General features: G+C 41.6%; 4 protein-coding genes across 6 annotated transcripts in view; all 4 read right to left on the reverse strand.

Annotated features, from left to right (window-relative positions):
• The window catches only part of LOC101523650 (HLA class I histocompatibility antigen, alpha chain G-like), a 124010-nt gene that overhangs the window by 40586 nt on the left and 57045 nt on the right, over positions 1-26379 (reverse strand). The gene's annotated exons all lie outside the window — the stretch shown is intronic.
• Positions 204-2759, reverse strand: LOC131480772 (patr class I histocompatibility antigen, A-2 alpha chain-like). Of its 2 annotated transcripts, XM_058666718.1 has the most exons (7): positions 2699-2759; positions 2161-2430; positions 1700-1951; positions 978-1253; positions 771-890; positions 328-368; positions 204-233 (listed from the first exon to the last, which is right to left on the reverse strand). In XM_058666718.1, the coding sequence occupies exons 1-7, from the start codon at positions 2757-2759 to the stop codon at positions 219-221; spliced, it is 1035 nt and encodes a 344-aa protein (XP_058522701.1). In that variant the 3' UTR covers positions 204-218. The 2 variants fall into 2 exon arrangements, with proteins under 2 accessions (XP_058522701.1, XP_058522698.1); XM_058666715.1 differs by lacking the exons at positions 204-233; positions 328-368 and having other exon boundaries at positions 565-890.
• LOC131481399 (olfactory receptor 2J3-like) lies at positions 12110-13057 on the reverse strand. Its single transcript, XM_058670134.1, has one exon. It carries the CDS (start codon positions 13055-13057, stop codon positions 12110-12112), a length of 948 nt encoding a protein of 315 aa, XP_058526117.1.
• On the reverse strand, positions 21201-22158 carry LOC101523893 (olfactory receptor 2J3-like). The gene has a single exon (XM_004598435.2). It carries the CDS (start codon positions 22131-22133, stop codon positions 21201-21203), a length of 933 nt encoding a protein of 310 aa, XP_004598492.2. The 5' UTR covers positions 22134-22158.

A 26379-nucleotide genomic window follows, 5' to 3' on the forward strand; every position in this document is an offset into this window, starting at 1 on the left:
GCAAAGGAAGGTGGATCTGCAGCTGTTTCACTCTAGGAAGAAACAGATAAATTCAGATCAATCGCTGTACACAGTGAGATTCTGAATAACTCACCATACATACAAAATGTTCAGATACCATGAAGCCCCAAGTCCCACTAGTGTTTTCTTTGCCCCACCTTCTCCTAATTCAGGCCCTCTAGGTCTCACTTTTCAAATTCATCAGAGATACATCGGATTCAGGATTTTCCCATCTGAGGTACAAAAGCAAGTCTTGTTGACAACCCTCAGAAGTGCAGCTAATGCAGGAATTACAAAGTAGGTGTGCTAGCTTCTCTAGAGGCTTACCTCTGTCCCCGCAGTGTATGAAGATCTGCATTCTATTCCATCTGTGAAAACAAAACAATTAGGAGACGCCTAAATGGAGACAGGGTGCTTCAAGCTGAAGAAATCTGAAGTCCTAGTTTATCTCATAGAAGTTGCCAGAACTGTGGTTGCAGACCCAGAAAGAATCAGGAAACAACTGTTCAGGAGGTCTGTCCCCAGCTGGACATTCTCCACTAACCTGGGACACCTAGAACTCAGGGTGCATTCCTAGAATCACACCTGTGAAATATACACCGTTATTTTCATCTGTACTTTGCAACAGAACCAGTGTGAGAACCCAGGACACCAGTTGGGATACACAGCCCTGTGGGAACTGTGCCTCCTGTGAATGGGACAGGATGCGCATCTACCCAGGGCTTTAAATTCTTTAATGTGACAAAACCCACTCCTCACCCCTTCCCTACCTGAGCACTTCCTTCTCTTCTTCATCATCACAGCAGTGACCACAGCTCCAGTGAGCACAGCTGCCAGGAGGACCAGGCCAGCAATGACTCCCCACAAGGGCACAGTGGGCTGAGAGGACTCTGAGAGGGAAAACAAGGGTGAGGGACTATGAGCCGAAGTCTCAGCCCTGACACTGCTGATGGCTCCATTCCTCCTACCCTGCTTACCCCAACTCAGGGTGAGGGGCTCAGGCAGCCCCTCATGCCCCACATGGCACGTGTATCTCTGCTCCTCTCCAGAAGGCACCAGCACAGCTGCCCACTTCTGGAAGGTTCCATCCCCTGCAGGCCTGGTCTCTATCAGCTCCATGTCCTGGGTCAGGTCCTCCCCATCTCGCTGCCAGGTCAGTGTGATGTCCTTGGGGTAGAAGCCCAGGGCCCAGCACCTCAGGGTTGCCTTCAGGTCAGAGACTGGGTGGTGAGTCACATGTGCTTTTGGTGGGTCTGAGAAAAGATTTGGAAAATTTAAGCCTTTCATGTTTTTCATGAGACACTAAAGATACATTCATTGACTCTCTCGAGAGTAGAATCAAGGACTGGGTTGGGAGAGGGTGCAAAATTAGATCCAGCCTGGACATTGGCATTAGGGATGATTTAGCTTTGGGAAAGTTCTAGAATTAGGTACAGCCCAGGGTCTCAGAAAAGGAGCAAACGGATTTGGTCTTGACCTGCAGGGGTCTGTAGCACCTCTGAGGGGTCCTTCTGGAATCTTCAGTTCCCCCTCCTGAGACAGCCCAGCTGCCTCCACTGCACTGCAGGAAGTCCAGGCCCTCTACACATGACCCAATGGCCAGGAAGAACTTTCTTGCCCAGCCTCCTCCTCATCAGCCAAAGACCAGCCCCAGCCCAAGGAGAAGTGGATGAGGACAGCCCCTGCCAGTCCTGTGCACCTGTACGCTGCAATGTCTCCTGCCCCATCTCCAGAAGTCTCCGCAGCCATTCCACGCACTTCTGCTCCAGGTAGGCCCTGTGATACTCAGCATAACCCGCAGCCTGCAGCTTGCCCTCCTTCATCAGAGCCGCCAGGTCCTCGTTCTGGTCAAGGTAATCGGCACCGTCATAGGCGTGCAGGTGGTATCCAAGGAGGAGGTGCCCATCTGGTCCCATGTCACAGCCGTATATGGCCTGAATAGTGTGAGATCCTGAAACCCCACAGACGGTCAGTCCTGGACACAGATCTCTGTCCACACCTTGACCAACACCCCGTCCAAAGGGAAACCCCTGCTTGTAACACAGGCTCCTTCAGTATCTCAGAGGGGAGCAGTTTCAGAGTGACGGGGAGGGGATATGGAGGATAGATCTGGGAACTCTGAATGCCTGTGCAAATGGGGGAAAGGAATGAATCACTCACCTTTCTCGCTGTGGTTGTAGTAGACACGCAGGGTGTTTAGATCCAAGTAATCCCTTCTTGCGTTGTCTTTTGCTATCTGTGTATGCCAATCCCAGTACTCCGGTTCCACCTGCCCCTTCCATGGCACCAGCGCCTCCACATTGAAGTTCGCTGCATCACTGTCGAAGCGTGCTAACCGCATGTTATCCACATAGGCCGCGGCAGTGAAGTGTGTCTCTCTTCTGTCAGGCCTGGACACGGTGGTGGTGAAATACTGCATAGAGTGGGAGCCTGGGGAAGGGAACCAGTGTCAGAGCCACCAGCCAATCCCGCTGTTCGGTGCACAAATCTTGGCTCAGAAGCCGCTAAGACCAGAGGAATCAAGAAACTCCTGAAAAGCGGAAGAGTCTGGGAGAGGGGAAGGCAGGGCAGCAGTGCTGAAGTGGAGACTTCCGTGCCCAGGGGCGGTGGAGAGGCGGCTCCCTGGAGTCCTAGGTCCTTTCCGCGGGGTCCTCTAGCTCCTGCCCACAAGCCCATCACCCTTCCAACAAGCACTCACCCACTTGAATCTCGGCTATCGATAGAGTTGCTGCAACTGGAAGCAGGGTCTGAGGAGACATAGTGTTATCTTCAGAGTCGGAGAAGACTGCTAGAGTGCCTTCTTCAGTACTCTACCTTCGGACAGTAATGATTGGCTTCTCATCAGAAATATCTACCTAGCTGAAGTGAGGCCAGGGCTCCGGGAACCAGGCAGATTCACCAGTCCAGCTTGTGAGAGGTAAAGGCAGAGGGTACATCTGTGAGCTGGGATATGCTCACATGCACCCACAGCTCAGCTGCTATCCAGAGGCAGGGTTAGACTGAGAAACTCAGCTTGCACTAGTGAAACTGGAAAAACTAGGACCAAGTCCAATCTCCCTGACTCACTTCCACTCCCTAAGTTAAGCTCCTCCTTTTTCCTTTCCTTTCTGAACCTTGGACTCTTCCAGAAGAAAACAGTTTCAGGGACCATACTGGCAGAGCAAAAGCATATCTGGGAGACAACGGAAGAGACAAGGGTTCCCCCTCTCCAGTGGAAACCTTGTCTGAGAGTCCCAGAGCCCAATTCTCTAAGATTCTCAGCCCCATGTGCAGAACAGGAGTGCCCCACTGAGGGATCAGAACCTGTGAATGAGGAGACTCATTCACACCTCACTGTCTGCGCAGCATCCCAGCAACAAGCCTACTGCTCCAAGGTATACGTTCCCAGAGGGTGCATCTGTGAGATGGGGTACACTCACAGTCACCCACAACCCTGAGCTTTGGTGTCTGAGTGCTGACAGCAGCCCCGAATGGGTCCCTGTATGTACACCAGAAACATGTCTTCCTGCATTGCACACACCCTTGTGATAAAGGCTAATTTATACATTAGAACAGTAAGAGATAAGCAACTGTAATTAAAGTTAGAGCAGCTATTACACGACACTGCATGAACTCTGTGATTATGACTGAGGTTTTATGGTGTTATATTCCCAGTTCTTACGATAGTAGGAACTAATGCTGTGCTTTGTGTAATGAGATGGGTAATGGTGGTTGGATGTTGTATGATGCAATACTATCAGGTGAAGGGACTGAACATGAGGACAAAACACAACCAGAGTCCATATGAGAACCAGGATGCCTATGAAGTGACTAGCAGATGTGCAGTGAATCTAGCATGAACACACGGGACATCAAAATATTTCACATCCAGGAAAGACAGGTAAGTTAGGAGGGATTTAGATTTCTTCTTTGGATGTCCCATTGCATGACAGGCTGTCAGGTTTGAGTCCAGCTACTCTGCTTCTAGTTTAGCATTCCTGCTAATGCAACTGGGGAAGCAGTGGGTGATGGCTACAATACTTGGTTCCCTGGCAGATATGTGGGAGACCAAGAGGGAGCTGCAGGCTCTTGGCTTCAGCCTGACCCAGTGTGGCAGGCTTTGTGGGATTTGATAAGACAAAAGATTATCCCTCCATCCCTCTGCATTTCAAATAATAAGTAAATAAATAAAAGGAGAAACAAGTAATTTAATATGTATGAATTGTGATTTATAGAATTTTCCATTTAATACTTTCAGACATGAAAAGTGAAACTGAAGTAAGTTGAAGGGGCTAAGGGAGAGCACATTGTGCACAGAGAAGCAGCTGAGGCATAATTCATGCCTATCTTCCAAATGGAAGCATCTATAAACTTTGATCACCTCTGATCGTCACTGTTTAATGCCAATAGACAAGAGAGTGAGAGACCACAAAAGAGACACACACACAGAGAAATCTGTCATCCTCTGATTCACTTCCCAGGTGCCTGTAACAGTCCAGGCTAGGCCACATCAAAGTCTGGAGCCCAGAATTCAGTTCAAGTCACCCACATGGGTGTCAGGGAACCAAGACTTGAGCAACTCCCAATGTTTCTCAGGATGCACAGTTATAAGACCTTGAGATTGCAGTGGGGGGGGGCATCTGGCGCTCAACCCAAGCACCCTCCACCCCATATGGGATATGGTTATCCAGACAATAGCTTTAACTGCTGCACAAATGCTCTTCCCTTTCTAGCTCAGCTACATTTTATTTTTACTTATTTGATAGGAAGACAGAGAGAACAGGATGGTGCTTGTGTTCTGCTGAGGCACACAGCTAGGAGGACAACTTAGGTCTGCCAGGAAGATGACCAGAAACCAATCACTTGAGCCTTTGCTGGAACCTCCCAGAGTCAGCTGCTTCCAGGGTCAGTTGGAGTCAGGAGCAGTACGGATTTAATCAGGGACTGTGTCTGTGCTAGGCTGATGCCCACCCACTTCCACTTTTATGAATTATTTACATCTAAGCTTGTATATATTCTATTGGTGCAAAAGTATTGTGTCTTTTAACCTGGTCTACATAAGGTGTGCATAACATTGTAAGAAGCCCCACAAAATTCATTATATACAAAATGCTAAGAATCACTTTGGGCCGACTACACACAAATGTTAAAATCAATAAAACAACACACTGAAACCTGAGCACCCCATTGCATTGGAATTTTCACCTCTGCATTTTTCCCCCTCACCTCCTGCTTCTCAGACCATCTTCCCTTCACTCTTTCTTCACCCTTGGTCCTGACTCCTCTTCTCACATTTAAATTAGAGCACCTGCACTATCCTTCCATGTTTCTCCATGGATTGGTCCCCTTTGCTATCCTGCTAATGTGAGTAGGGTTGTAGCAGTTCTTCATTTAAAACATCCCAAGGAGAGCTGTTGCTATGATGCAATGGCTTAATATTCCAATTGTGATTCCATCGTTCTAAATTAGATGGCTGCTATGAGTTCACCCCATTTCCATTCTGATTTGTGTTTCTACTGTTATGACGGAAAAGGCAGCAGATGAATGCCCAGGCACTTTGGTCTGTCTCCCTTGTGAGAGACAAGGACTGAGTTTTGGCTCCTGATGGTGATTTGGTCCAAGCTCTGCTGTTTGCACTCATTTGGGAATTTAATCTTTGTATATAAGATCTCTTTTAATTGTCTTTCTCTTTCTCTCTCTCCCTTTCTCATTCTTTTTATTGTTATTATTATTATTATTAAAGATTTATTTATTTTTATTGTAAAGGCAGATATATAGAGAGGAGGAGAGACAGAGAGGAAGATCTTCCGTCCGATGATTCACTCCCCAAGTGACGACAACAGCTGGTGCTGCACTGATCTGAAGCCAGGAGCCAGGAACTTCCTCTGGGTCTCCCACGCGGGTGCAGGGTCCCATGGCTTTGGCCTGTCCTCGACTGCTTTCCCAGGCCACAAGCAGAGAGCTGGATGGGAATTGGAGCTGCCGGGATTAGAACCGGCGCCCATATGGGATCCCATCGTGTTCAAGGCAAGGACTTTAGCCACTAGGCTACCGCACCAGGTGTTTTATTTTTTATTATTATTATTTTAATCTCTCTTGGAAGGCAGAGAACAGAGAGAGAATGGAGAAACACAAAGACACACACAGAGCTTTCTTTTATTGGCTCACCTCCAAGATGGCTGCAAACAGCAGAGGCTGGGCTAAGTCTAGACTAAAGCAGGGGCTCAGAACTCCACCTGTGCCTCCCACATGAGTGGCGGGATCAAATCCTCTTCACTTGTTTCCCAGGTGCATTAACAGGGACCTGGGTTGGAAGCAGAGAATCCAGAAGTCATGCCTGTGTTCTGATACAGGAGGCTGGCCTTGCAAGCCGTGACTTCACCTGCTGTGCCCACCGTTACTCTGCCTTTCTGATCCACAAATCTTAATGAAACCACTATAGACATCTATAAGTCTGAGGCGTAAGTCTGTTTTATTACGGTTTGTAATTCTAAGCAAAAGCGTCATACCTGCTAAACTATAGGATCAAAATTTATTTTTGAATCAATGAAATACAAATGTATGACAACCTAATAATGTCACAAGTCACATTTGTACCAAAAAAATGCTATTGTGAGCAGTACTTCTATATACATGATACAACAATTAACTCTTTGATACAATAAATTCATGTATTTTGTGTCTATACCCACTAGTGGAATTGCTGAGACAAACAAACATTCCATTTCTAGTGTTTTTTAAAAAACTCCATATTGGAATGTGGGCTTCTGAAGGAACAACTTCACATGCCGTGCCACATGCCTACCCCTCTCACTGTCCCTGGTGTCAGAAAGCCAGGAGAGGCTTACTCAGCGTTTCTGGTTCAGAGACTCTTCCAAGCTGTGTCTGCTGAGGCTTGACTGGTGCTGGGAGAATTCCCGTAGAGCTGCTTCTACATGGCTGCTGAAAGAGGCTTCCGTTCCTTGCTAACCAGTCCCGAGGCTCCTCGCTTGCCATTTATAAGCTGTATATAACAGAACAGCTGCCTTTGGCAGAGTTGGTGCATGGATAGAGAGCTTGAGAACACAAGATAAAGGCTGCAACAAGCTTAATGTCTTACATCATGGATCCAAAGTGTTAGACCAGTCTCACTCTGCCAGTCAGAATTGGCCATGAAGCACGGCCCAAACACAAGACAAGGGAATTAAGGTCCACCTCCAGAAGGGGGAAAACCAAGGAATTTACAAACATGTTAAACTTAAAATTAAAACTAAATACATTAAAATTAAATACTTTCAATCTGTGTAAATAATTTAATTCAAATAAATTAAAATTAATTATTAGTGTTCAAATAGTCTTCAATCCAATTACTTTTCATGTTTTAAATCACAGACTTTTAAGATTTATTTGAAAGGCAGATGCACAGAGAGAAGGAGAGACAGAGAGGAAGATCTTCCATCCAATGATCCACTCCCCAAGTGAATACAATGGCCAGTGTTGCGCCAATCTGAAGCCAGGAGCCAGGAACTTCTTTCCAGGTCTCCCATGTGGGTACAGGGTCCCAAGGCCTTGGGTCGTTCTTGACAGCTTTCCCAGGCCACAAGCAGGGAGCTGGATGGGAAGTGGAGCTGCCGGGATTAGAACTGGTAACCATATGAGATCCCGGCACTTTCAAGGTAAGGACTTTAGCCACTAGGTCATGCCGCCAGACCCATGGCATAGCTCCAGCCATTGTGGCAGCATGAGGACCGAATCGTCGGATGGAAGATCTTCTCTGTCTCTCTCCTCCTCTCTGTATATTTGATTTTCCAATAAAAAGGGTTTTTTTTAATGCATTACCTTGAAAAAAAAGAGAGATTTAAGAACATGTATAAACAAATGGAGAGTCATTAGCCAAGTTAAAGCATAGTGGCAAGTTCCAGAAAAAAGGAGATGAGAGCCTGAAAGCAGAGTGGCACCCGGAGAATGACAGACACAGGAAAGCAGCAGAGACAATGGTATGTGTTGCAGTTACCAGATACCCCAGTAGCAATCAGCGAGCAGCAAACTAAGTTTTATGGTGGGCAGAGGTCCTCCAGAAGCCAGGTGGGAGGGGAGTTCACTAGGTGCTCAGGAGGTGAACATAGGCAAATAACAGAAGAAGGAATCTCAGAATTGGAAGATATTTCTTACCACAATGGTGACATCCCATATGTTTATGTCCAGGCTGCTTCACTTTCTGATCCAGCACCCTGCTTATGGCCTGGGAAAGCAGAAGAGGATGGTCCAAAGGCTTGAGACTTTGAACCCACATAAAAAACCTGGAAGAAGCTTCTGGTTCTTGGCTTCAGATCAGCTCAGCTGCAGCAATTGAACCCATTTGGGGAGTGAAGTAGCACATGGAAGGCCTTTCTCTTTATGCCTTTTCTGTGTAAATCGGATTTCCAATAAAATAAAATGAATCTTACAAAAAATACTATAAAGTTTGATACACAATTGCAGCTTATACCTGCCAGTGTAACCAGTTGATCAAATAGCATATATCAGATCTCCCTCCACCAGATTGTGAAGACCACCTGCACCCAAGCCCAGGTGCTATATGAATCCCTAGTGCAGCCTTGTGTCACTACTCCCTTGTGTTTTTTCCAAGAATTCTTCTCCCACCTTATGTTCATGAGAAGAGTGGAGAATGATCCAAATCCTTAGGCAATTGTACCTATGTGAAAAACTTGTATGAAGTTCCTGGCTCCTGGCTCTTGGGCTCTGCCTGACTCAGCTCTGGGCTATTTGGAGTAGAACCAGCAGATGAATGGTATCTATCTATCTATCTATCTATCTATCTATCTATCTACCTACCTATCAATAGATCTATATACAAAGAGATTTCAGAATATCATATATATCATATATAAAATGGATGTGATATACATAACTGTATGCATGTCTGTCTGTATACTATCCCCCATGACTCTTTCAGATAAATTTAAGAAAAAGATAAATAAACTAATATGATTTTAAGACCCCCTCCCCCATTGCTGTGCTACTTTCTCACTGGGATCATTATCCCAGTGATTCCAAATCCAGAGTGACCATTTGAATGTTTATTGGCTTGTTTTTCATCTACTTGAAGGCACAGGTATACAGAAAAAGAGAAGGAAAGACAGTGGAGTGGGGACTTCCATTCACAAATTCAATGTTCAATTACCCGCAGACGCCAAGTCTAAGTAAGGCTGAAGAGCAGAGCCCAAAGCATCAACTGGATAGTCATGTGGATGGCAGGGGGCCCAGCATTTGAGCCACCATTCACTACCTCTCAGGTGGCATTGATAGGAGGCCTAATTGGAAGCAGAGTAGTCACACCTCAAACCAGCCCGATGAGAGTGCCACGCAGCAGTTTAATGTGCTGCACCACAATGTCCAACCCCAGGGTGCTCCCTTTACTAGAAACATTATACCACTTTCATCTTCCACTCAGCATTATCTGATAACTTCCAATCTCACAGCAGGTGAAAAGCCTTTTCCACATCTTTAAGGCCTCCAGGACAGTTAGACCCCTCACCTAGCCTTCACAATTCTCTATTCCTTGTTTTTTTTAGTGCACAGACATGCCGCTGCCCCCTGGCATTTGCACCAGAGGATACCTCTGCCTGGAAGCAACCTTGGAGAAAACCCTCAGGCATTCTTTGCACCCCCATTGCCTTAATAAGCAGCTCCCCTCTTTTTTGCCACTCACCCTCAGCAGTAACTACTTTTGTAACTAGAGTATTCTCCTTATTTGCTCCCTGTAGAGGCAAACAGTTGCCCCTTCTCACTGGAACTCAGACTCCACACAGCCAGCAACTCCTGGTCTCCCTCAAAAACTAGAGCAGTGGCCATGGATCTTGCCCACATTGAATCAGCTGAGTGATTTGCATGGAGCACTTCCTCATTCCAGACCCCACAGCCTAAATGATGAGCCTGAATCAGAGGGTGCTTGTGCTGGGTGCAGCAGGGCATCCTGCTGTTGATATGAGATATCCACAGCACTTATAGCTTAAAGAAATAAGTTCTTACAAGTTTGTTTGCTGTGGTTTGAGTTTATGCAATCTCAATTATTCACTAAAACTTCTTTGTATACATGGTAATATTGTCTTTCATTTCTTTGATATCGATTAAAGGCAAGAGAAAAAAACCCAAATTATTACTCATACCCATGTGAAGTTAAATATTGAGTCAGGATCGGGATGATATTCTGCCAGCTCTACCTTCAGACCAGAGATGGTCTCCCCAAGAAACTGTTGAATTTATCTGGACAATAAGATGCTGGACTCTATGTTTGGTATATGTTTGCAACGAATGAATCTTGACTGAATTTGAACTATAATACTGCAACAAGGTGGAGGAATCCACCATGGGGGCAGGGCACGGGGAGGGTTTGGGGGAATCCCAGAGCCTATGAAAATGTGTCACATAATGCAACGTAATAAAAAATATATATATTGAGTCAGAAACAGAAAGAAAACAAAGTCAGTGGAATCAATTTTAAGCCACACAGGAAATTTGCATAAAATTTTGAGAGCAATTTCATTTTTACAATTTCAAAGATGCAGTTAAATCAATCATGTCTAAGTCTTAAAGTCCAAAACAGCTACAGTTGCCACTGAGATACAGATAGAATTTTGCATTGCCAACATGTTGCTCTATAGCAAATTACTCTTTGTTCATTATTTGATTTCCTTTGATATCAATGCCATGTGAAAGGTTAGTATACATACTACACCGAATGCTCATAGAGAAGTTGATAGGAAAACATGCAACAGAATAATTTTCTTATAAAAATATATTTTATTTGAAAAATATGAGGGTGTGTTATACTTACTACAAATACTCAATTTATGTCAAAGTTTGAAAGAAAAATAGGCTAACATTTCCAACTAACAGCCTTTATTGACAAAATTTTTAAGTGTATTGTTTTAAAGATTTATTTTTATTTGTATTTATTTAAAAAAAATTAAAGGGAAAGAGAATGAGAGATCTCCCATCTGGAAGTTCACTCCATAGATGACCGCAGTTACAGCCGGGAGCTGTACTAACATGGCAGGCAGTGGCTTTTCCCCTAATCACAACACCATTCTCTCAAATGTATTTTTTAGTGTTTATTTATTTATGTGAACATAAGAGTTCAGAAAGAGAGGGAAAAATCAAGGCAAATCTTTCATCTGCTGGCTCACTCCCCAGACAGCCACAACACCAGCACAGAGCCAGCTCAAAACCAGGAGTTTCATCAGATTTTCCCACCTGAGTGGCAGGGGACAAGGATAGGGACCATCTTCTTCTGCTTTTCCCAGGACAATAAAAGAAAGCTGCATCAGAAAAGGAGCAGCTGGGACCTAACTAGTGCCATATGGAATACCAGCATTGCAGACAGCAGCTTTACCAGTTATACCACAACACCAGTCCTTCAATCATACTTTCAAGTAACCACTTTCAGAATACCTGGCTGCTTTCAAGTCATTTTTAGAGGCTGTTTCACTGTTTACTTCACATATTCTTTAACGTTTCTTAGAATATTCAGGCATTTAAAACATATATTTCTATCAAACCAACCTGTGATGACTAGTACTGAACAAGCTATCTATCAGACCTTACAAATTCCCTTATACTTACTATTGCCTTGCAAAAAGAGATGTGAGGTGATTCATGCAGCTGCAATATTTATTTCAAAGCTGTTCTTGTTAAAATTCATTGAACCTGGTTTCTTATTACTGGTAATGTGACATAAAGCAGTCTTGACCCAAATCCCTCTCAATACCTACTACTTAGCTGAAGAAAACAATGAAAGATAAGAATACTTTTTGCATCTCACAATGCTTTAAACAAAGCTAAATGACACAAAAACAATGAGCAAGAATAAAGAAAACACACCCACACTAGAGATTTTTAAAACTTGGTAATACCTTTCCACGGGCATTTTAAGCTGTTTTTGTATCAATATTTTATATCTTGGCTGACTCTGATCTTATCTGGTTATTTACTTCACAAAGGAACATTATTTAGGCAAGCTGCTGTTTTATTCACATCTGTTATCAAAAACTGTATAACCATTTGGGGAAATCTTTTGAATCAGCACAAGAAAGAGTGAGTGGTTACTAAAGGATGATTGGTGAATAGATGCTTCATTGTTTTGTTCATATCAAAAGTATACAACCTCAAATCTCCCCATTAGTCTCTTTACTGCCCCTCTTACATCTTTGTTTCTCAGGGTATAGATTAGAGGGTTAAGGCTAGGTGTGACAACTGTGTAAAAGAGGGCAATGAATTTGCCTTGAACTTGAGAATTTTCTGTTGGTGGCTGGAGATATATGCACATAGCTGGAATGAAAAAAAGTGATACAACCACAAGATGGGCACCACATGTCCCAAAGACTTTCTGAAGTCCTGTTGTTGACTGCATTCTCAAAACAGCCCTGGCAATGGCACCATAGGAGATGACAATGAGAAGCAAAGGTATTAGAGCAAATATAGAACTTGTAACCATGAGTATCAGCAGATTAGCATGAGTATCTACACAAGATATTTGCAGCAATGCTGGGACTTCACAGAAGAAATGATCCACATGGTGGTGTCCACACAAGGGCACCCACAACGTAAAGAGGGAATGAAGGGCTGAGTTGGTAAAACCACAAACCCAGGAAACCACAGCCAACAGGTGACAGAAACGACGGTGCATGATGACAGTGTAATGCAAAGGTCTACACACAGCTGCATAACGGTCATAGGACATCACCACCAGAAGGACACACTCGGTGCCCCCCAGTGCAAGCACAAAGTAGAGCTGAGTCATGCAGCCAGCATAAGAGATGGTCTTGTCTGGGCCCCAGAGGTTGACCAGCAGCTGAGGGATGGAGCTGGTGGTATAGCAGAGATCCAGAAAAGAGAGGTTGGAGAGGAAGAAGTACATGGGAGTGTGCAGCTGGGAGTCCAGGTACGACAGGATGATGATGAACAGGTTGCCTATCAGTGTCGTCAAGTAGAATATCAAGATGAGCACGAAGAGGGCTACTTCCAGGTGAGGCCAGTGGGAAAAGCCCAGCAGAATGAAGTAGTTTTCAGAGCTTGCATTGGTTTTTTCCATGATCATTCAAGTTTGTTTGTTGCCTGAGGAAAAATAATTGTGAATGTTGGGAAATAGAAACAAATGCTCTTGGAGTCATTGGAACACTGAAACAGACATGAAAGTTAACATGAAGGGTCTGTCCACTGTTCAAGTCTTGGATAATCTCAGCTTCAATAGAAATTATGAATGTAACAAACTGAATAACCCAAGAATCCTCAACCTCATACTGTTACAAAAGAGGAAAAAATTGAATCAAATGAAGAAATCATGATGGAGTGAGAGAAACATTTAATCTAACACTGTGGGTAAACATTTGATGAAGAGCAGGAAGTTGACAAAGTTCCAAAATTTTCCTAACAAGTCACATCACTTTGTGATCAATATTATCACCACCAGTGCTAGGACCAACCAACATCCCTTACTAATGATGTTCTGAACAGGACATGATTACACATCAGTGACATGCTTGAAACATGAGACAAGCTCAAAATGAAACAAAGCAGTTTGCTAATATTCAAACATAGACAGGCCAATGAAGATACATCAAGGATGAGAAACTGGTTCAGATTAAAGATCAATGAGATATGATGTCTAAATATTTGATCACAGACTTCAAAAAATTCTACGCAAAAAATTGTTGAAATGTTGAAGAAAACAAGATATGGACTATTAATCAAATAATATTAGACTCATCATATTTGCTGACTTTGAAAACTGTAAACAAATTGCATAAAATAATACTATTGTTGTGGGGCCAGCATAATGCTTCATCAGGCTTAGCCTCTGCCTGTGGGAGGTATCCCATAGGAGTGCTAGTTGGAGTCCCCATTGCTCATTTCTGATCCAACACCCTTTTTATGCCTTGGGAAAGCAGAGCAAGCTCACCCAAGTCCTTGAACTCCCAAACCAAAGAGGAAGAACTGGAAGAAGTTCATGGCTCCTAGCTTCAGACTGGCCCAGCTGCTGGAACTACGTGGGGAGTGAACCTATGGATGGAAGATCTTACTGTCACTCCTTCTCTCTCTGTAACTCTGTGGTTCAATTAAAAAACAATGAATTAAAAAAAAACATGTTATTATTCTAAGATGATAAGTGCTGAAATACCTGTGAGTAAAGGAATACAAATTCTGCATATTACTCTCAAAAGAGAAAAAATAAGTAAGTGGATGATAGATGAGAGAACAAAACTTCCCAGGTAAAAAAAAAGTCCTATTGCTAACTCTGGGTAAGTAGGGAATGTTTTGTGCTACTTCTTTTGATTATTCTATACATTTAAAATGGTATAATGTGAAGTTCTAATTATAAATTTAAAACAATTTTAATACTTTTATATCCTATCCATATAATTACCTCATTATATGGTTAAAAAAATCCTATCTTGTTCTTCTAATTCAGTCCCAAAAGAATGTGACTAAATGGATATAGAAGAAATTCCTAATCGGGCTAGAGAATACAATCTCTAAGAAACTAACCCTTATTAATAAATACATAACTTTTGGTTTTCCTCTCGGCATTTTCAGGTTACTGCACATTATGTGATTATACTCATAGAAGCATAACAATGGTAATCCTGAAAAATCTTACTGAAGAATGAAAAGACAGACTGGCCTTGTGGCACAGCAAGTGAAGGCTGCCGCCTGTGATTCTGCTGCTCACATCCACATGAGCACAAGTTGGTGTCCCACCTGCGTCCTGGTGATCCAGCTTCCTGCTGATGCTGCAGAAGATGGCCCAAGTGCATGGGCCCCTACATTCTCCTTCTCTCTGTGTCTGACTTCCACATAAATAAACTTTTTAAGAAGGACAGGATGAGAAATATCAAATTTACAATCATTTTATGTAATTCATGCAATGTGTTCTACATATTAATAAATAAAATTCATTTTAAAGAGGGAAGGAAAAGAATTGTTGATATAACTGCATTTGAGAAGAGTCCATCTCAGGGAAAGATGACTGAACATTCAGTGAGACAGCTTAGAGCAAAGAAGAGCATAACATTGCAGGGCTGTGATATCTGAGCCACAGGACTTCAAAAATGTTTCTGTATGATTTTTTGCCTGTAGAAACGTAACTGACACAGTATTTAAATTCTAACCGTAAGTTACAATTATTATACACTTTTTATCCCATTTGAAGAATAATTGAAAATATTTAGTAAAAGCATTAAATTGATTTTTCATATACTGTTAACTTTTTGTTAAACAGTAAAGGAGGCTTCAGAGATAACTATGACTCTTAGGTAATTCTTTTACTTTTCTTGCAAGACATTAATAGGATCTTGCTATACAGTTGTTGTGGCAAGACATAGTAAGTCCTTGCTTAAATGCCCCCTTTTAGTCTCTAAATTCTTTGCATCTTCCCTCTTTGTTACATTCTTGTGACAGATAGTACTATGGGATAGAAAACAAAACATATTATCACATTCAAGTGGGAGAAATGGTAATTACTACATTATTTGATTTTCTTCTTATTGGTGATGTGGTAGATGAAAATCTTACAAAAGTTGCTTTCATGATCTGTGCAGAAACTAACCTCTGTGGTGCTGGGGACAAACATCATGTCATAGGACATGATCTCCTTCCACAATCCTCGTATCCCAGGACAGCCTCTTGATTCTGATCATAATGCTTCCTTTGCTGTCTTAACAGGTAACAGGTCTCAGGCAGTCCTTGAACACCTTTCCCTTTTGCCTTTCCTACGTGTGTTCCCATTCCCTCTCTGCTGTCTTCCCAATCTATGCCACCATCATGTGCAGACCCATCAGATTGCTGATCTCTGAAGTCATCAACCTAACGCTTGTTCATATCCTAGATTCTTACTTACTAAGGCAGATGAGGAAAACAGAGTCTAAAAGCAAATGTGACAGTCAGGAGAGAGAGTCTTGAATCTAACAGAATTTGGTTGCTGAAAGGAGAAACTCAGTAGAGTCCTCAGTGTATGAAGGGGTGGAGCCTTGTTTTAGAGATAACCTGGGCTTTTGTGGAAACAAAGGAAGACTGTGCTGAGTCTCCATGAGAGGGACCACTGGAGAATAAATCCCAAAGTGATGATTAGTGCTCTCCAAGGAACTGTTCTGATTAGAGCAGTTGTGCAGGAATGCCTTCAGCATGGTACCACAAGGCTACAACAAAGATGTCAGTAATTTCACCTTCCAGCATTCACTGGAATCATGCAGAATCATTCTTTGTTGTTTCATTTTTTTTTAATTTATTCATCATTACATTGCATTATGTGGTACATTTTGTTATGCACTGGGATTCTCCCCACCCGTCCCCAAACCCTCCCACCATGGTGGATTTCTCCACCTTGTCATTCAGAATGATTCTTGAAGTCATTCACTCAGCATTCACCGAGAAAAATGCTCTGAACTTTTTGAAAAGGAAGGACAGGTTGCCTGAAATCACAGGAATTGTTTCTCTTGATTTCTCATTATACAAGGAGTTTAATTTGAGTCGAAACAGCCCAGGTATTCTAATTTGAGGATGGAGGAAGGCATGAAACATTTGAACAAAAGTTAAATTGGCCCGGTGCGGTAGCCTAGCACCTAAAGTCCTCGCTTTGAACATGCCAGAATTCCACATGGATGTTGATTCTAATCCCACTGGCCCTGCTTCCCACCCAGCTCCCTGCTTGTGGCCTGGGAGGGCAGTTGAGGATGGCCTAACTCATTGGGACCCTGCATCCTTGTGGGAGACCAGAAGAGACTCCAGACTCCTGGTTTTGGATCAGCTCAGCTCCAGCCACTGTGGTCACTTGGGGAGTGAATCAATGGACGGAAGATCTTCCTCACTGTCTCTCCTCTCTGTATAACTGACTTTCCAATAAACATAAAATAAATCTTTAAGAAAATCCAGCTAAATTATATACCTTCACTTTGCTAATCTGGGTTCCTTAGTTGTGACTGCCTGATAATTTCAAAATTCAAGGTCTGGTTAAGCCCTGAAAAACAAGAGAAAGCAATCATTGACGATCAAAATATTACTCAGAAGTTTACATCTTAAACTAAAAAAAAACTATTCATGAGATGTTTTTCTTTTTAAAATAAAAAAGGAGGGAGAGAAAACTTTTTCTATTTGAAAATCAGAGAGACAGCTTTTCAGGCATTGGCTTAACCTGCTGTACCACAACAAAAACATTTTTCCAAATCTTGCTGAAAGCTTTGTCAAAACATGCAAACAGTGAGATGAGCAGGTCTGGGTAGCCCTTGGATCTGACGCCCAGCAGATCAAGAACTGTAGGCACCATTTTGTACACTGTGGCAATTGCTTTAGGACTGCAGGGGACAGCAGTGAACTGCGCATGTGCTGAGCTCACAAGAACTTGCTGATGTCAGTGGATTGCGCTGGTCCTGCAGGAAAATAATACTGACAGTGGCATCACACGGGTCAAAATAGGTCCGTGTGGCACCCAGACCTAACGTCCAACAGGTCCCAACAAGATTAATGCCACCAACAGCCTAATTATAGAGGATGCATGGAGTCTCTCTAATCCTGGGACCTGATCCAACCGGAAGTGGGAGAAAGGTTGCAGAGACAACAGTGCAGCCTGAGCACGGTTTCATAGGAGGTGAAGAGTGGTGAGCCAAAAGTTGGGGCTGTGGAGACCATGGTGAAAATCTGACTTAAGAACCCAGAACTGGAACTCACTGGAGGTTGTGGATTCTTAAGTGGCTGCAAGAAAAAAGTTTTGTACCAAACACAATAAGTAAAATCGCATTGTAGACCTGTGGGTGACACAGCTTAGAAACCTGCCCCAAAGAGAAGACTCTGCTAACCAGAAGTACAATGACCAAGAGCAAAAGAAGAGACAAAGGCACAATGATTACGGAAAACTCCCCTGCAAAGGAGCAAAACTCTATGCCAACCTCAGAGTTAACTGAGGAAGGCATTGAGAAAATGGGGCACACAAATTAAAAGTAGAATGGAGAGTCTCCAAAATAGAATGAAGAAAGCAGAAGAAAGAATCTCAGAATTGGAAAATATTTCCTGTCACGGGGGGAAGCAAACAAAAAGCTGGAAGCAGAACTGGATCAAGCCAAAAAAAGTATTCCAGAATTAAAAGACACTATTAAGAGGCCAAATCTAAGAGTTATGGGAGTCCCAGAAGGCGCAGAAAGAGAAGCTGAGTTTGCAGATGTATTTAATGAAATAATAAAGGAAAATTTCCCTAATCTGGAAAAAGAATTGGGAAACAAGATCCAGGAGGGCCACAGAACTCCCAACAGTCTTGATCAAAAGCGATCTTCACCATGACACATGATCATCAAGCTCTCTTCAATTGAACGTAAGGAAAAGATCCTGAAATGTGCACGTGAAAAAAAATCAATTGACATATAAAGGAGTGCCAATTAAGCTCACAGGAGATCTCTCACAGGAAACTCTACAGGCAAGAAGAGAATGGAGTGACATATTCCAGATTCTAAAAAGAAAAATTGTTTGCCCAGGATAACATATCCAGCAAAGCTTTCTTTCATCTTTGAAAATGAAATAAAATTCTTCCACAGTAAAGAAAAGCTAAAAGAATTTGCCTCTTTCAAACCTGGCCTACAAATGATACTTCAAGATGTTTTCTTCACAGAGAAGAGGAATAGCACCTACCAAAACCAAAGGCAAATGGAAAGAACATCCCAGTGAAAAGACAACAGAAGCCTAAACCAATGAACAACCCATTCCTAAAATGACAGTAGCACCCATGTATATTAAACCCTGTATGTAAATGGCTTAAGCTCAATCAAACACCATAAATTAGTAGACTGGATTAAAAAACAATACCGATCTGTTTATTGTCTGGAGGAGACACACTTCAACAAAGATCAGTGGAAACTATATCGCATGGGTTTTGTTGTTTTCTGTTGGTTTCATCTCTTCAAAACACTTCCTTCTGATTAAATCATTCAATGACTCATATATCATGCAGTGGCATCATTTTCTTGAAGAAGGTTCTTGATTTTCATTTCTTCAGCTACACATTAGTCATTTAATGGCATGTTATTTAACTTCATGGTGTTGTTCATTTCTTTTTTCTCCCTGATGTTGATATGGTTTTGTGGCTCTTCATTTAAGGGGATGTATAGTAGAGCTGTGTAATGGAGGCTGTCATATCTAGTAACATGTGATTTAACTTCAGGGAATTGTAAATTTCTATTTTTCTTTCTATTGTTGATTTTGTATCATGACGTTTCATTTAAGGGGATGTGCAGTAGCTGTGTAATGGAGACTAACATCAAGCTGTAAGGATGCTGTGTGGTATGCATTTCTGTTTCCAGACAAAGATGGACTTACAAAAAAAAAAGTAGTCTTCACAATGTCTGTGACATAATCACTCAACATGTGTTACCTACGTTAAAGTGAATTTTAAATAGAGTCAAATTCAAGCAGAACTGATACCACAAAAGATAATACTACCTCATTTTTGTTATGTATTTTAGATATTAAAAATAAACAGCAATGTTGTCATCTTTCAGAATCGACTGTACATTTTGTCATATTTATTTGTGTCATTTTTAGAATATTGATTTAGTTTTTATTTGAAAGGTTGAGTTGCAGAGAGAGGAGGAAATACAAAGGGTTGGGGAAAAGAGAATCACAGAAAAGAGAAATCTTCCATTCACTGCTTCACTTCCCGAACAGCCACAATGGTGGGAGCTGAGCCAGACCTGAGCCGGGGGACAGAGACTCTTCTGGTCTCCCGTGTGAATGCAGAAGCGTAAGAACTTGTGGCCACTTTTCACTGTCTTCCCAGGAGCATTAGCAGGAAACTGAAATTAAACAAATGGTTGGTATAAACTGTGGTCGCAAGAAGAAAATTGACCACAAAATGAAACAAAGTTATTTTGGAAAGTATGAAAATATTCTGTATTCTAATTGTGATGGTATTTACAGAAATTCACATTTGTCAAAAATTCAGAGTTGTTCACTTAAAATGGGTAGATTTTATTGCAGTGAATAATATCTCAGTAAACCAGAAACAGAATGTCATTTAGATAGTGAGAAGGTGGGATGCTACGTGAGGTATGTCAAATGGCAAGAGTTCCAAAAGGAGAGAGTTATATGCATCTTGACATCTTGTGAAGCTTGTAGCTGAGACAGTGTGATTCAGTTACCCACCTCCAACTACTCACATAAGTTCTGTTTGGGAGGTAGAATCAAGGACACTGGACTCAACCCTACATTAGTGATCATGTTTCATGAGAAATAAAACAGATTAAGGCTAATATACATTCTAATATAAACTCCATTTTGTATCCTGGGTGCTTTATTATCAACCTGGTTTCCTGCTAGTATGCCTGGCCTCAGTGTTTGGGCTCCTCCACTCACATGAGAGACCTGGTTCCTGGCTTCAACCCAAGCCAGCACTAGCTGTTGTGGGCCTCGGTGACAGCAAGCCAACAGATGGAAGATCTCTGCCTCTGACTGAAAATTAGATTTTCAAAAGTCATACATAAACATTTTTGGAAAAGAAAAAGAAAAAGAAATCTCCAGAGGGGTAGATAATCTAAGTAGAACACACCATGTAATAGTAATACACTCTAAATTAAGGAAAGGAAGAATAGGTTGATGAGTAAATGGACATATGAATAAACGTCTCATGTTCAATCAGTGTACTGTTTAACTGTGACAACCATATAGGCCTGCAGATGAATTAGAACAAATCATCACATACCCTTTGAACATACAAAATATAAAATTTGCTGTTGTTATTCATCATCTTTACCATTGACCTTTGCTGTATCACATTTACTTAGGCTAATTCTTTGGCTAAAATTTTCATTACTCTTGGTCTATAATATGTCACCTCTCTTTATATACAAGTAGTCAGTCCATCATTAAGTGTGCTTGTATGTTACAAATATCTCACATATTTTTTACAAAGGTCTCATGATAATACATATACATGCATATGCATAGACATTCACAAAACCTCCAGTTGTTAATTTTTGTGAGTGTTACAGATGGAAGCTTTAAAGCTAAAAATATCACTAAGAAAAAGATTTATACAGAATATTTCAAAAGTTGGAAGTAAAATAATAGTATACTTGGTACAGAACTTGTTCACAATTGATGAGTTCTAGACCAAAAATACAGGATCATAACAGGGATTTAACCTCCCAGATGGACAAGGCACACAAAATAAAATTGCAGGACATATAATCACTCAGTCACATCTTCTACTGACATCCCACTAGTCTCTTTACTGCCCCTCTCACATCTTTGTTTCTGAGGGTGTAGATTAGAGGGTTAAGGCTAGGTGTGACAACTGTGTAAAAGAGGGCAATGAATTTGCCTTGAACTTGAGAATTTTCTGTTGGTGGCTGGAGATATATGCACATAGCTGGAATGAAAAAAAGTGATACAACCACAAGATGGGCGCCACATGTCCCAAAGACTTTCTGAAGTCCTGTTGTTGACTGCATTCTCAAAACAGCCCTGGCAATGGCACCATAGGAGATGACAATGAGGATGAGAGGTATGAGAACGAAAACAGAGCTGGTGACCAGAAGGGTCAGCTCATTCAAATGTGTGTCTGCACAGGATAATTGCAGCAATGCTGGGACTTCACAGAAGAAATGATCCACATGGCGGTGTCCACACAGGGGCACCCATAACGTAAAGAGGGAATGAAGGGCTGAGTCGGTAAAACCACTTACCCAGGAAACCACAGCCAACAGGTGACAGAAACGAGGGTGCATGATGACAGTGTAATGCAAAGGTCTACACACAGCTGCATAACGGTCATAGGACATCACCACCAGAAGGACACACTCGGTGGTTCCCAGTGCAAGCACAAAGTAGAGCTGAGTCATGCAGCCAGCATAGGAGATGGTCTTGTCTGGGCCCCAGAGGTTGACCAGCAGCTGAGGGATGGAGCTGGTGGTATAGCAGAGATCCAGAAAAGAGAGGTTGGAGAGGAAGAAGTACATGGGAGTGTGCAGCTGGGAGTCCAGGTACGACAGGATGATGATGAACAGGTTGCCTATCAGTGTCATCAGGTAGAATATCAAGATGAGCACGAAGAGGGCTACTTCCAGGTGAGGCCAGTGGGAAAAGCCCAGCAGAATGAAGTAGTTTTCAGAGCTTGCATTGGTTTTTTCCATGATCATTCAAGTTTGTTTGTTGCCTGAGGAAAAATAATTGTGAATGTTGGGAAATGGAAACAAATGCTCCTGGAGTCATTGGAACACCGAAACAGACATGAAAATTAACATGAATTGTTTTCCACTGTTCAAGTCTTGGATAATCTCAGCTTTCATAGAAATTATGAATGTAACAAACTGAATAACCCAAGAATCCTCAACCTCATACTGTTACAAAAGAGGAAAAAATTGAATCAAATGAAGAAATCATGATGGAGTGAGAGAAACATTTAATCTAACACTGTGGGTAAACATTTGATGAAGAGCAGGAAGTTGACAAAGTTCCAAAATTTTCCTAACAAGTCACATCACTTTGTGATCAATATTATCACCACCAGTGCTAGGACCAACCAACATCCCTTACTAATGATGTTCTGAACAGGACATGATTACACATCAGTGACATGCTTGAAACATGAGACAAGCTCAAAATGAAACAAAGCAGTTTGCTAATATTCAAACATAGACAGGCCAATGAAGATACATCAAGGATGAGAAACTGGTTCAGATTAAAGATCAATGAGATATGATGTCTAAATATTTGATCACAGACTTCAAAAAATTCTACGCAAAAAATTGTTGAAATGTTGAAGAAAACAAGATATGGACTATTAATCAAATAATATTAGACTCATCATATTTGCTGACTTTGAAAACTGTAAACAAATTGCATAAAATAATACTATTGTTGTGGGGCCAGCATAATGCTTCATCAGGCTTAGCCTCTGCCTGTGGGAGGTATCCCATAGGAGTGCTAGTTGGAGTCCCCATTGCTCATTTCTGATCCAACACCCTTTTTATGCCTTGGGAAAGCAGAGCAAGCTCACCCAAGTCCTTGAACTCCCAAACCAAAGAGGAAGAACTGGAAGAAGTTCATGGCTCCTAGCTTCAGACTGGCCCAGCTGCTGGAACTACGTGGGGAGTGAACCTATGGATGGAAGATCTTACTGTCACTCCTTCTCTCTCTGTAACTCTGTGGTTCAATTAAAAAACAATAAATTAAAAAAAAACATGTTATTATTCTAAGATGATAAGTGCTGAAATACTTGTGAGTAAAGGAATACAAATTCTGCATATTACTCTCAAAAGAGAAAAAATAAGTAAGTGGATGATAGATGAGAGAACAAAACTTCCCAGGTAAAAAAAAAGTCCTATTGCTAACTCTGGGTAAGTAGGGAATGTTTTGTGCTACTTCTTTTGATTATTCTATACATTTAAAATGGTATAATGTGAAGTTCTAATTATAAATTTAAAACAATTTTAACACTTTTATATCCTATCCATATAATTACCTCATTATATGGTTAAAAAATCCTATCTTGTTCTTCTAATTCAGTCCCAAAAGAATGTGACTAAACAGATAGAGAAGAAATTCCTAACTGGGCTAGAGAATACAATCTCTAAGAAACTAACCCTTATTAATAAATACATAACTTTTGGTTTTCCTCTCGGCATTTTCAGGTTACTGCACATTATGTGATTATACTCATAGAAGCATAACAATGGTAATCCTGAAAAAAATCTTACTGAAGAATGAAAAGACAGACTGGCCTTGTGGCACAGCAAGTGAAGGCTGCCGCCTGTGATTCTGCTGCTCACATCCACATGAGCACAAGTTGGTGTCCCACCTGCGTCCTGGTGATCCAGCTTCCTGCTGATGCTGCAGAAGATGGCCCAAGTGCATGGGCCCCTACATTCTCCTTCTCTCTGTGTCTGACTTCCACATAAATAAACTTTTTAAGAAGGACAGGATGAGAAATATCAAATTTACAATCATTTTATGTAATTCATGCAATGTGTTCTACATATTAATAAATAAAATTCATTTTAAAGAGGGAAGGAAAATAATTGTTGATATAACTGCATTTGAGAAGAGTCCATCTCAGGGAAAGATGACTGAACATTCAGTGAGACAGCTTAGAGCAAAGAAGAGCATAACATTGCAGGGCTGTGATATCTGAGCCACAGGACTTCAAAAATGTTTCTGTATGATTTTTCGCCTGTAGAAACGTAACTGACACAGTATTTAAATTCTAACCGTGTTACAATTATTATACACTTTTTATCCCATTTGAAGAATAATTGAAAATATTTAGTAAAAGCATTAAATTGATTTTTCATATACTGTTAACTTTTTGTTAAACAGTAAAGGAGGCTTCAGAGATAACTATGACTCTTAGGTAATTCTTTTACAGGTTTTCAATCTTTCTTGCAAGACATTAATAGGATCTTGCTATACAGTTGTTGTGGCAAGACATAGTAAGTCCTTGCTTAAATGCCCCCTTTTAGTCTCTAAATTCTTTGCATCTTCCCTCTTTGTTACATTCTTGTGACAGATAGTACTATGGGATAGAAAACAAAACATATTATCACATTCAAGTGGGAGAAATGGTAATTACTACATTATTTGATTTTCTTCTTATTGGTGATGTGGTAGATGAAAACCTTACAAAAGTTGCTTTCATGATCTGTGCAGAAACTAACCTCTGTGGTGCTGGGGACAAACATCATGTCATAGGACATGATCTCCTTGCACCATCCTCGTATCCCAGGACAGCCTCTTGATTCTGATCATAATGCTTCCTTTGCTGTCTTAGCAGGTAACAGGTCTCAGGCAGTCCTTGAACACCTTTCCCTTTTGCCTTTCCTACGTGTGTTCCCATTCCCTCTCTGCTGTCTTCCCAATCTATGCCACCATCATGTGCAGACCCATCAGATTGCTGATCTCTGAAGTCATCAACCTAACGCTTGTTCATATCCTAGATTCTTACTTACTAAGGCAGATGAGGAAAACAGAGTCTAAAAGTAACTGATAGTCAAGAGAGAGAGTCTTGAATCTAACAGGATTTGGTTGCTGAAAGGAGAAACTCAGTAGAGTCCTCAGTGTATGAAGGGGTGGAGCCTTGTTTTAGAGATAACCTGGGCTTTTGTGGAAACAAGGAAGACTGTGCTGAGTCTCCATGAGAGGGACCACTGGAGAATAAATCCCAAAGTGATGATTAGTGCTCTCCAAGGAACTGTTCTGATTAGAGCAGTTGTGCAGGAATGCCTTCAGCATGGTACCACAAGGCTACAACAAAGATGTCAGTAATTTCACCTTCCAGCATTCACTGGAATCATGCAGAATCATTCTTGAAGTCATTCACTCAGCATTCACCGAGAAAAATGCTCTGAACTTTTTTGAAAAGGAAGGACAGGATGCCTGAAATCACAGGAATTGTTTCTCTTGGCTTCTCATTTTACAAGGAGTTGCATTTGAGATGAAACAGCCCAGGTATTCTAATTCAGGATGGAGGAAGGCATGAAACATTTGAACAAAAGTTAAATTGGCCCGGTGCGGTAGCCTAGCAGCTAAATTCCTCACCTTGAACGTGCCAGAATTCCACATGGATGTCGATTCTAATCCCACTGGCCCTGCTTCCCATCCAGCTCCCTGATTGTGGCCTGGGAGGGCAGATGAGGATGGCCCAATCATTGGGACCCTGCATCCTTGTGGGAGACCCAGAAGAGGCTCCAGACTCCTGGTTTTGGATCAGCTCAGCTCCAGCCACTGTGGTCACTTGGGGAGTGAATCAATGGACAGATCTTCCTCTCTGTCTCTCCTCTCTGTATAACTGACTTCCCAATAAACATAAAATAAATCTTTAAGAAAACCCAACTAAATTATATACCTTCACTTTGCTAATCTGGGTTCCTTAGTTGTGACTGCCTGATATTTTGAAAATTCAAGGTCTGGTTAAGCCCTGAAAAACAAGAGAAAGCAATCTTTGACGATCAAAATATTACTCAGAAGTTTACATCTTAAGCTAAAAAAAAACTATTCATGAGATGTTTTTCTTTTTAAAATAAAAAAGGAGGGAGAGAGAGCTTTTTCTATTTGAAAATCAGAGAGACAGCTTTTCAGGCATTGGCTTAACCTGTTGTACCACAACAAAAACATTTTTCCAAATCTTGCTGAAAGCTTTGTCAAAACATGCAAACAGTGAGATTAACTTGGATTGTTAGTCTATATCCACGATTGGCTTTTTGTAAAAATAAAAAAAATGGGGGGAGGAGACAAGTAAATCAGCTTGCTGAAATTTTATTTTCAATAAAGCCGTTATACCTCTATAAAAGAAAATTTTGTTATGAAAAATCATTAGACCTTATAATAAGATAGACATAAAAAAAGTAATTTAAAGAATAATCCAATGCCTTCCTTTCCAACTAATAG

Source organism: Ochotona princeps, chromosome 1, assembly GCF_030435755.1.
Source record: "Ochotona princeps isolate mOchPri1 chromosome 1, mOchPri1.hap1, whole genome shotgun sequence".
Lineage (NCBI taxonomy): Eukaryota > Metazoa > Chordata > Mammalia > Lagomorpha > Ochotonidae > Ochotona > Ochotona princeps.